Below are 10,680 nucleotides of genomic sequence, written 5' to 3'. Positions count from 1 at the left end.
CTTGTATCGGGCTGCATCACAGCCTGTTACAGCAAGGCACTGAAGAGGGTGGTACTACCATTGGGTACACACTGCCTATCCCCAACCCCACCCCAATGGACATTAATCATTGTTGACCTCCACACAGAACATGGCCACGTGGTCTGCTTATCTCGCGTGGACAGATTTGGGGTGGAGTAATGTCGCATTCCAATGCTAGGCGGAGCTAGGAAACTCGGAAATGTCCGAATTGCTTGTAGTTGTAGTTATACCGTGCCGCGTTTACCAGTTGGCAAGTCAGACATTTCCGAGTTTCCTAGTTCTGACTAGTACATGAACGTGGCACAAATCCTTTCGCTTCGCCTCTTCCTCGACGCAGTACCCAGTCATGCGACTCCAGAAGCGTGGGGTTGCTGGGAATCATAGTTTGACTTTCCCAACTCTCCAGTTTTTTTACAACACTGCTGAAGAATGTTGAAACTCAGCATCCCATAGAACACTGCTATCATATCCTCCTCCCACGTGACTTAATGTGTTTATAGATGCAGCATTTTAGTTTTCACTAATTTGTCAGCTAGCTATCTCTCATACGATAAAAAGCTATTTGTAAGACATTTAAGGTAGCACAAAAAAAGTGTTAAGTGGAAATGTTGCTGGAATAGCTACTGTCGTGCCTCTAGTTCATGCGTTGAGAAGTGACAACGTAAGCTAGTTCCCCAGCTAAAAACAGGCGAGCTAGCTTGTTGTTTTTGAATGGACCCGCCTGTGAGACCGCTAACGTTATCTAGCTAGCCAAAAGAAGCATATTGAAGCCTAATGATTGGAATTTCGGGGGATTTTTGCTAAAGGAATTGCAAGGCACTTCATCTTCTTACAGTGATGGAGGAAGTTGATAAGATTTTAATTCATTCCCTTAGACAGACCGGCACGTAAGTAGTTAGCCAACATTATTAACATTTTGTTTCTAGTTAGCGAACGTTTGCCATCTGGCTTGCTACTGTTTCTTGTTTGTGTCTATTGAGTTTTGGATAGCTCGCTACCCCTAGATACGTAGCTCTCTTCTTTGATTTAGTGACTGACACCCAGGCATATCTTCATTCAATTACTCATCAGCCATTATCTCAGCTGATGTTTTCCTTGGGAAGTGAAGTGCAGAGAGCTAGCTAAGTTAGCTAAATTACATTCATTTACACTTGTACGAGTGTGGTCTAACAGTTGGTTCTTTTGATTTGAACTCTGCAAATCTTTGCGCTACTGTAATGACCAGAATTCTTCCATGTCGGTCAAGTTAGCTACGCTAACTGTACACATTTTCAATGTCGTTTAAAAGAGTAACTTGCTGATTACATGACTAGCGAGGTGTGAGACACACATGAGAAGTTAACCCCGTGCACTTGCATCTCATGCTCTGTGTGTTTGCAAAGGGACGTGGGGGAGGATGTTCAGAGTGTGAAGCGCTTCTCCAGTGAGCTCATAGTGGAGGCGGTAGTGAAATGTCTGCGAGTGATCGACCCGGCCCTGGGGAGCAGCCTGTCCCACTCCTTACCCCCCGGCATGTCTGCCCGCTTTCGAGTGGGCATGAGCCTGGCACAGGCCTGTCAGGTGAGAGGTCAACAAGAAAAGGGATAGTGCTCCCCCTCCTGTTGCGAAGTGAGGCTCGTGACTCTCTCCCCACAAGACTATGTTGATCAAATGAAGAAGATTAAGATATTGTTGGATCTAAAATAATATCCATGCACGACTTCTTGATGTACAGTAGCCATATGACCTATACCCCCTTTGCATGACACTCAGTCCAGGGTCTTTTTATACTCTAAAATCAATTGAATTTCATTACGTCAAGCTCAGTTATTAATTGTCCCAACTGTCTGAAAAGATGTAATTCAGCAACCAATTTGACCTCCTGCGACAATTTGAAGTCATGTCATATCCTAATGCCATTCCATCTCGTTGAGCACTGCTTTGAACTATTTTATTTCCTCACTCGATTGGCTTTATTGAATAGTCCATTTGCTTGCATAACTTCATTGAAGTTATCTTCTGAAATGTAGTTTTATTACAAGATTTAGAATCTCCCAAGTGTGAATACATTTGGTTTGCTCATTTTGTGAAGAAGGCTCCATCATTCCACATGTTCGTAATGGTCTTCATACACAATGTTGTGGACTGATTCCATTTTCATGCTTAATGATCCTCATGCTCTAGACTGGGTGAGGTATGTGACACAAAGGTCAATGTCATGTGTATGAGCAGACTCCATAACCAGGTTGACATGTGTTTCTATGCAGGACCTTGGCTACAAGGGAGAGATTGGCTACCAGACTTTTCTTTACAGCAATGAGCCAGAGATCCGCTCCCTGCTCATGTTCCTGGTGGAGAAGCTGCCCAGAGAAAGTGCTGAGGCCTTGGACCAACCAGCAGGTACAGACACATTGTCCCACCATTGTACTTCTTGTCATTTATTGAATACCATTAACTTTAGCAATCCCGTTATACATTGGTCATTTTTTTTGCTTTATAATCTGATCAATAAAAATACATTGAATGTTTGTGAATCTCTCAAAATGACAATTACTTCATATATAAGTATTTATTTGTCTCGCATTCATTGTACCCCATAACAGGTAAATCGGTCCTCCTCCAGAAATTGATAGCTGCCCAGATCAAAGCTCAGCTGGCCTTGCCTTGGCTCCCTCCATCTTGCAGACTACCCCTCCTATGTAAAACACAGGTAGCTATGTCCTGCTGGCAATATCACAAAGCATTAATGACATGGCAGCTAAAGTTAAGAAACACTGACAAATAACTGTTGGTTTCCTAGATCATAAAGGAAGCTAGATTTCAGGGCTGGTCAGTGAAAGTAGTGAGGCAATAATGCAATGTCTCTCAAGTTTATCCTGTTTTTAATGACCTGGATATTTATTGAAGTCAAAAAACCAAAATGATGCACTATACAAACTTCCTATTTTAATGTCTTTGTCAAGTATTTCCACTTAATGTATGTGTTCTCACTTAACATTTCATTATTTTTAGAACCCAGGACCTTCCCACAGTTTCCACTCTCAGCCCCTTAGTTTACTGCACTGCCTCAAAGTGCCTGGGAAAAAGCAATTGAAAGGTAAACCCCAGAATACACAGGGCCCTCTGTACTTACTCTCATTGCATATCATTCTGTAATCCAATTCTTCCATTCTTATGTAGGGTTCTGAATTAGTAGCCTATATATATTAGCATGTGGTACAAGATATTTTTTGCCAATGAAATAAGAACCTGTGGTGAAAGTTAAATCCCAGTGTACCACGTCATTCTTTTCACCCCGTCTCCAGAGGAAAAGGACTACCACAGGGAATTTCTTCCACCTGTGACTGCACAGCCGTCGCAGCATGCCTCAGTGCCGGCCTCCCTGCTGGAGCTGCATGCAGGGGAGCTTAGTGCCGCCCAGGAGTGGGACAATGAGTGGAACAGCCAAGGCCTCCTTTCCCGCCTCACCCCTGAGGTACACTCTTAAAGGGATAGTTTTTCAAGATTCTGGACAATTTCAATTTGAGCACAGAATAATCGTTTTGTGTTCGTTGCAGTGTTTTAATCTCTGATCTCCACTTTTCCTCTCGTGGCCACCCAGGAATATCGCTCCAGGAAGCGTGCCCGTCTGCAGAAGCGGATCGAAGAGCAGCTGCGCACTGCGGCCCAGTCTCACTCGGACACCCTCGGTGCCCACACGGGCTCTGCTCTCACAGAGCTACTTCAGTCCTTCGGGGGCTCCTCCCTTGGTGGTGACATCCTCGCCAAGGGCACCCGCTTCACTCACACCGAGAAATTCACTTTCACACAGGTGATTGAAGAGTTAACAAAGCCTGCCCCGAAGACATTGAGCAACATCTACAAATGTTCCCCCTTTCATTGCCAATCTGAATCTAGTGTGTGTGTGTCAGGAGCCTGCGAAAGCCTCCCAGCAGATGGCAGCAGCGGCCAGCTCCCTTCCCAGCTCACATCAGTCGGAGGAGGAACTGCAGGCCCGACAGCAGGAGGAGCTGGCCTCCCTGCAGCGGCAGCTACAGCAGCTCTCCCTCAGCCTAGAGGAGGTGGGCGGAGACATGCGGCAGCTCACCGTATCCATACTTCAGGTAACTGGAACCTCTCTGAGTTAAAACAGATAAACTCTGTATTTGTGTAGACCTCAGACTAGGGATGTGCGTGGTTATTCGAATATCCAATCTGACATTTGTATTTTGAATTACTTGTGTGCTTTGTTTTTTGCAGGGGGGGGAATTATAGCCCTATTTTAACACAAAGTATTTTTCTAAGTTTCATTAAAATATCCATATGGGATTGTTAGATGAAAGGATATACCATGACATTTAAACATAAAAAGTGTTTGTATTTTTTTAATGTATTTTTTAGGTTCTGCACCCCATAAAAAGACGGGTAGTTGACCGGTAGCCTTCACAGGTGTAGCTTGTTGTTTATGTTGGCCAATCAAATCGACAATGTGGAGAAAGAGAGTGAGTTCACTAATGCAATGCAAGATCGAATAAAATTATGTAATGAATAGTTAGCAAAATGAGGACTAGGCAACAATGAGCAACCAACATGTAGGCAGTTGTTTTCTCTAGCTAACTTGCTTCTCTAGGCTTTTACAGTGAAGACGGGCACTGTTATATGCTACGATAAATAACATTGTGGCTGCAACAAGTTAGCTAGTCTTGGCTGTAGCTGAGTTGCCTAGGCGTCTCTCTCTCTCCGTCTGTTCCTTCACATACTCAGCTGCAGCAATGGAGGGCCAGCTTCTCTCCATTGCGCAGCAGTGCTCAGGTTAACTTAAGTAAAAAAAGATGTGCATTTCCTATATCCGGATATCCGACAAATTCATGATGCTATTCGAATAGTGAAATGATTACATACCCCCATCCCTACCTCCAACCAGAGTTACCACAGTCAAATGAACTGTGACATGTAAGATGTAGTCACCCTGCGAGACTAACTTGTCTCCTGTCTGTGTGCAGGTGTCGGATGAGCTGAAGCAGAAAGAGCTGAGCAAGGTAGAGAAGGAGGACTCTGTGTGGGTGAAGAAGCAGACCATTGACCTGATGCCGGACGCAGAGAACAACCTGGCCAAGCTGCAGGCCCTGGTGGAGGGAAGTGCCAAGCGAGTGGTCAACCTTGCTGCGCAGTGGGAGAAACGCAGAGCTCCGCTCATCGATGAGCACCGCAGGCTTAAGGAGCTCTGCAGCAACCAAGAGGTAGCGTTCATCTCCTTAAATATCACCACATGTGTGTTTGACTGTGCGAGAGAAATTCTTATTTCAACTTCCATTCTTTTTTGTAGATGGAGTCCTCCAGAAAGCTATCTGAAATCAAAGAGCTTCACAACAAAATCCATCAGTCTGCGGAGGAGTCCAAGAAGAAGGAGGCACTGTATAAACAACTGGTATTAGAACACATTTTAAATGTATTTGGGATGAGTTACTTCTACACTGTGTTTATTTGGGTTCCAGTCCATGCATTGTATGTCAGACACCATTTTGGGGAATCTGACATCTCTTTCAGATAACAGAGTTTGAGAATCTCCCCAAAGATGTCTCCCGCTCAGCATACACTGCGAGGATCCTGGAGATCGTTGGCAATATCAGGAAACAGAAGGAAGAAATTACAAAGGTACACTGTTTGAGACACCTCAACAATGCAGTCCTGAGTATCTCCTCAAAAACAAAGGAATTAAAAACTCAATTTGAATCTGAGTAGTGTGATTTCAAGTATGGTATTTGTGTGTGCGCCTCTCGGTCTGTAGATTCTGTCTGACACTAAGGATCTGCAGAAAGAGATTAACAATCTGACTGGAAAACTGGACCGAACGTTCGCTGTGACTGATGAGCTGGTCTTCAAGGTAGAGCACCTAGCAAGATAACTCATGCATCTACTTTTTTGCAATTATAGGTCAAAGAAATCCCTTCTAGATCACCTGATAATGCTCAACTTGCTACCAAGGAACCATGCTGTCAGTTTGCTCATGCCTTTCATTTCAATTGCTCTATAACACAGTTTGACAATTCCAGGAAAGCACACCAATGATGTTCCTTCTTGCCTAATCAATACTTTTCCTAATACTGTGTAGGATGCGAAGAAAGACGAATCTGTCCGCAAATCCTACAAGTACCTGGCAGCCTTGCATGAGGTAAGAGCTTGTTTGCAGAATATAACATTTTCTTAGAAATTGAAGAGCAAGACATACTGCATATCCTTTGGTCTGGTGCTCTGTGGTAATTTTAGGTGCCTATAGCTACATTGCTTAGTTGTGACTTCATTATCTTCCTTGGTATAGAACTGCACTCAGTTGATCCAAACTATTGAGGACACAGGCACAATCATGAGAGAGATCAGAGACCTGGAGGAGCAGGTATATATGGCCCTCTCTCTTTTATTCCAAACCACTAACTTGTACTGCTACTGTACCACATGAGTCAGTTTGTCATTTTATTGACATAGTGATATATGGCTGACTTGGTAGAGCAAACTTTTAAGTTTCCTTCCCTCCATAGATTGAAACTGAAAATGGTAAGAAGACTGTAAGCAACCTGGAGAAGATCCTCGAGGACTACAAAGCCATTCGCCAGGAGAACTCTGCTCTGGCTGCCAAGATCAGAGAGGCCTGACGTGACCCTCCCCATGCTGCACCGTAGTGGCCACCTGATGTGTCTGCTGGTCAAACTGACTGGTAGCATGCCCTTGAGACTGCCTGTCCTGTGTGTGTGAGTGTGTGAGTGTGTGAGTGTGTGTGGAACCAAGAAAGTACACTCCATCTGGTCTCAAGACTTTCAACGCTGTCCTTTGTCCACTGTCTTGTTGCATTGCCTTCTGGGAGCACTGACGGCATATGGGGAAGGGGAGATAGATTTTTGTACCATTTTTAATGCACAAACTTTGGCTTACCCAAAAACCATGCTGGATAAAGAAGCGTGATGTGTAACAACACAGCAATGAATTATACTGGCCTTGCATCCCTGGTATCCATACACTGGTTCCATATTGATTCCACCCAATCAAAAAATAAGTTAGGAAAATTATGCTGACCTTTTCTATTATAAATTTGTAGTAGTTCTTCAAAATTGCAGTAGTTCTGATAAATCAATCAAGTGAATGTCTTAATGATCTACTTCGAAATTCACTGCAATTCAGGTGAATTTCTTGATGTTGGCTCTCAATTCCCCAGAACAATGCAGTGGTTAGGTACGGCCTAAGACCCCATTCATGCCATATTTTGTCTTAACTGGGGTCGATTTGGAGATTACTAGGTTTGTCCATTCTAGTTCATTCTCATGCCTTGAAATCAAATGCTGCTTTTGTCTGTCTCATTGGCTCAGTGTTATTTGGATTAGGGAGCCTTGGTGCAAAGTAAATGGCCTCACCTTTTGAGCACTGATCTCCTGAAATGGTCTAGATTAGGTAACAAACCACATTGATTGATGTAATGAATCATGTGAAACTTGTATAAAAACAATACAACATGTTTGTCATAGCAGAAAATGAACATGTTAGTGAAGTGCTGTTGCTTTCTTTCATGTTTATTTTATTTGAAATGCTGAAAGGTCCTTAGTGTCGTTCTTATGCTGTCCTTTTTTTTGTTTTGCTTGATCCTGGAGGGGATGCCTGTTGAACTAGCTCTCGAGCCCTGTTTATACCTGGTGCCAACATGCCCCCTTTGTCCTAATCTTGTCAACATTCTTGACTGCCCACATTTTTAGACTGGTGTAGACTATTAAAGACACATGATCTCATTGGGATCAGATCTTCCTGACCAACTCCGGAGGTAGTCAGGTATGTGTGGTGTCTGGATATTAATCAAGTGTAAACAGATCTGGATGGTCAAACTATTTGAATTATCATTATACTGGCCTCTAAAGTCACTGGCCTTGTTCTTGTGCAACAAAACCGTTATGTGTCATGGGTAAATTGTGACGGTCTGATCTACAAATAATGAGTTATTTGTGACGTAAGGTGATTAGTACACAATGAAAATTGTAATGCAATATGCAACAATTTCAAAACGTAAAATATAAGAATCAGTCAATTACAATGTAGTAATTAGGCCCTGATCTATGAATTTCACATGACTGGGAATACAAGTATGCCTCTGTTGATCACAGATACCTCTTAAAAAAGGTAGGGGCATGGATCAGAAAACCAGTCCGTATCTGGTGTGACCACCATTTGCCTCATCCAGTGTGACACATCTCCTTCGCATGGAGTTGATCAGGCTGTTGATTGTGGCCTGTGGAATGTTGTCCTACTCTTCAATGGCTGTGTGAAGTTGCTGAATATTGGCGGGAACTGGAACATGCTATTGTACGTGTCAAGCCAGAGCATCCCAAACATGCTCTATGTGTGACATGTCTGGTGAGTATGTAGGCCATGGAATAACTGGGACATTTACAGCTTCCAGGAATTGTGTACAGGTCCTTGTGACATGGGGCTCTGAATTATGCTGAAACATGAGGTGATGGCGGCAGATAAATGGCACAACGGGCCTCAGGATCTCATCACAGTATCTCTGCATTCAAATTGCCATCGATAAAATGTGATTGTGTTCATTGTCCGTAGTTAATGCCTGCCCATACCATAACCCCTCCACCACCATGGGGCACCATTTACTTATGACCTCAGCAATTGTCTTTAAAAAAATGCATTCAAATTATTTTGAATGAATGGGCGTGTTTGAGTGGATAAATGTGATAAATTTTACCATTTCACTTTCAACGTGTGTTGCATTATGGGGATAAAAATGGTCCGACATGTCAACTGCATGAACTTTACAAAAACTATGAAATCGCCTTCAAGTCCCTGCTGCTGCTTCTGACCCAAGCGAACGGGACAAAAGACATGCGTGAAACTTTGCTGCGATTCATGTCTACAGTGGCTCTGTACAAATGAATGTGATATTTCGAGGCTCTCTCTCACCAATTGATAGTACAATGTACACATATTTACATGTTTATTTTGACATTCCATAGAAAAAGTTTTTATAAACAATGGCAACACTGCCATGTTGGACAGAGCCTTGCTGTAGGTAAACCATAACATTGTCCGACTTTCGGCTGTTGCAGATACACCTCCCCCGACTTCACTCATCAATGTTCAGCCATAGCAGGGTGCGTTCGAGTGGGTCTCTTTTTTTCAACGCCTTCAAAGTGTGTTGCATTCTGGGGATCAAAGTTGTCCGACTTTTGCGCCTGCATGTCAACTGCATGAACTTTACAAAAATCATGTGATCAAAGGTCATTCAGTTTTGACTGCAGGTTTCTCAGTTGCTCTTCAACAACTTCATCCTGCGGCCATCGCTTGCTCTGTGGGAGACTATTGTCAACCAATCATTAAGGTGTTTTTGTTTGAACCACACGAACGTGACCGAAGACATGACTGGAAAAGGAAACAATTTGTCCTGACTTATTTGTACAGTGGAAATATACATAGAAATGTGATATTTGAGGCTCTCACTAATTGATTGTACAATGTGTACACACATAATATGATTTCAGTTTGTTTCGACATAAAGGTTTATTTCGACATAAAGAAACCCCTTTACAAACAATGGGCTTGCCTCCATCTTGGAACTTCCCCACTGTTGTAAAAAATATTTTGGAACTTATAAAAATGCATATATTAATGTCTACATTTACCACACTTATTCTATTACAGACACCTTAATGCACACTTTTAAAATATTATTATGTGAGCTAAAGATAAAACAAATAATAGATATATATATATATATAAAAAAACATTTTCCTGCTTTTTAGAGATTGCTAATGTTACTGTCCTTACTAAAACAACAAAAATACCTAAATACATGTAATTATGTCCTTGGAACAATTAATTGAAATACTGTACAATTCCATTTATTCCTATGGAGGCCTGCTTCTGCTGGGGAGTGCCAATATGGGCGACCAGTGGCCTCAAAGCCTCTCAATGGCCAATACATAGCATTAGCAATCCATGGTTTATATACATCATTGGTTGCAGATGCACCTACCCCGACTTCACTCCTTGACTTTCGTCTATAGTCGGTTGCTTTAGCCTTATCACTCAAACACACCCGATATCTGTCAAACAATTTGCACACAGGGAGGCACCAGTTAATCTGGTCACAATGCAGACACAAGTAGGCTGTTTACACAGGCAGCCTAACTCTTTCTTCACCAATAATTGTGCAAAGGATCAGAATTAGGCTTCCTGTGTAAACACAGACACATTTTAATACCATGTGTGGATGTGACAGACAAATAGTGATTGGGTCATATTGATCAGATCGCAAAACTTGCATGTTACCGCAAAGTGTAAACAAGGCTTCTAAAACAGTTATTATTTTTGAGACATTTGCATCAGGTACAAATATCCATTAGCAACCAGTTATCAATCAGTAAATCCACACATAGCCAGTGAAAATAACTGTGATCATGTACATCTCTTGGACCCATCGTGCTATGTTACTTTCAATAATATACTGTATCTTCTATATTGAATTGCATCTATGAATATATTTTCAATATTTGTATATAAATTGATAATGCGTTACAAACTGTAGTTTAAAATATATGTATTTATATTTCACCTTTATTTAACCAGGTAGGCTAGTTGAGAACAAGTTCTCATTTACAACTGCGACCTGGCCAAGATAAAGCCTAGCAGTATGAACAGACAACAACACAG

At 42.3% G+C, this 10,680-nt stretch overlaps 1 protein-coding gene across 3 annotated transcripts; it reads left to right on the top strand.

Annotated features, from left to right (window-relative positions):
• The first annotated feature begins 477 nt into the window (after nucleotides 1-477).
• On the top strand, nucleotides 478-8,730 carry LOC139368682 (coiled-coil domain-containing protein 22-like). 3 transcript variants are annotated; one of them, XM_071107873.1, is made up of 15 exons: nucleotides 478-908; nucleotides 1,404-1,581; nucleotides 2,268-2,400; nucleotides 2,604-2,710; nucleotides 3,013-3,097; nucleotides 3,306-3,475; nucleotides 3,602-3,811; nucleotides 3,912-4,103; nucleotides 4,983-5,219; nucleotides 5,306-5,407; nucleotides 5,527-5,634; nucleotides 5,768-5,863; nucleotides 6,092-6,151; nucleotides 6,299-6,373; nucleotides 6,516-8,730. In XM_071107873.1, exons 1-15 carry the CDS (start codon nucleotides 859-861, stop codon nucleotides 6,627-6,629), a joined length of 1,917 nt encoding a protein of 638 aa, XP_070963974.1. In that variant the 5' UTR covers nucleotides 478-858; the 3' UTR covers nucleotides 6,630-8,730. The 3 variants fall into 3 exon arrangements, 2 of the variants coding, with proteins under 2 accessions (XP_070963974.1, XP_070963975.1); XR_011627009.1 differs by lacking the exon at nucleotides 5,768-5,863 and adding an exon at nucleotides 5,914-5,974 and having other exon boundaries at nucleotides 519-908; nucleotides 6,516-7,511; XM_071107874.1 differs by lacking the exon at nucleotides 6,299-6,373 and having other exon boundaries at nucleotides 519-908; nucleotides 6,516-6,824.
• Nucleotides 8,731-10,680: the final 1,950 nt, after the last annotated feature.

Source organism: Oncorhynchus clarkii, chromosome 16, assembly GCF_045791955.1.
Source record: "Oncorhynchus clarkii lewisi isolate Uvic-CL-2024 chromosome 16, UVic_Ocla_1.0, whole genome shotgun sequence".
NCBI classification, from domain to species: domain Eukaryota; kingdom Metazoa; phylum Chordata; class Actinopteri; order Salmoniformes; family Salmonidae; genus Oncorhynchus; species Oncorhynchus clarkii.
Note: the sequence above shows the minus strand (reverse complement) of the source record. Positions and strands in the feature narration are given on the sequence as shown.

Excerpts from the sequence above, each read along its gene's own strand:
- LOC139368682 (XM_071107873.1), top strand. The coding sequence starts at position 859 with ATGGAGGAAGTTGATAAGATTTTAATTCATTCCCTTAGACAGACCGGC. Across the intron at positions 2,711-3,012 it reads CCCTCCTATGTAAAACACAG|AACCCAGGACCTTCCCACAG; the intron begins GTAGCTATGTCC and ends CATTATTTTTAG. Across the intron at positions 6,152-6,298 it reads ACCTGGCAGCCTTGCATGAG|AACTGCACTCAGTTGATCCA; the intron begins GTAAGAGCTTGT and ends TCCTTGGTATAG.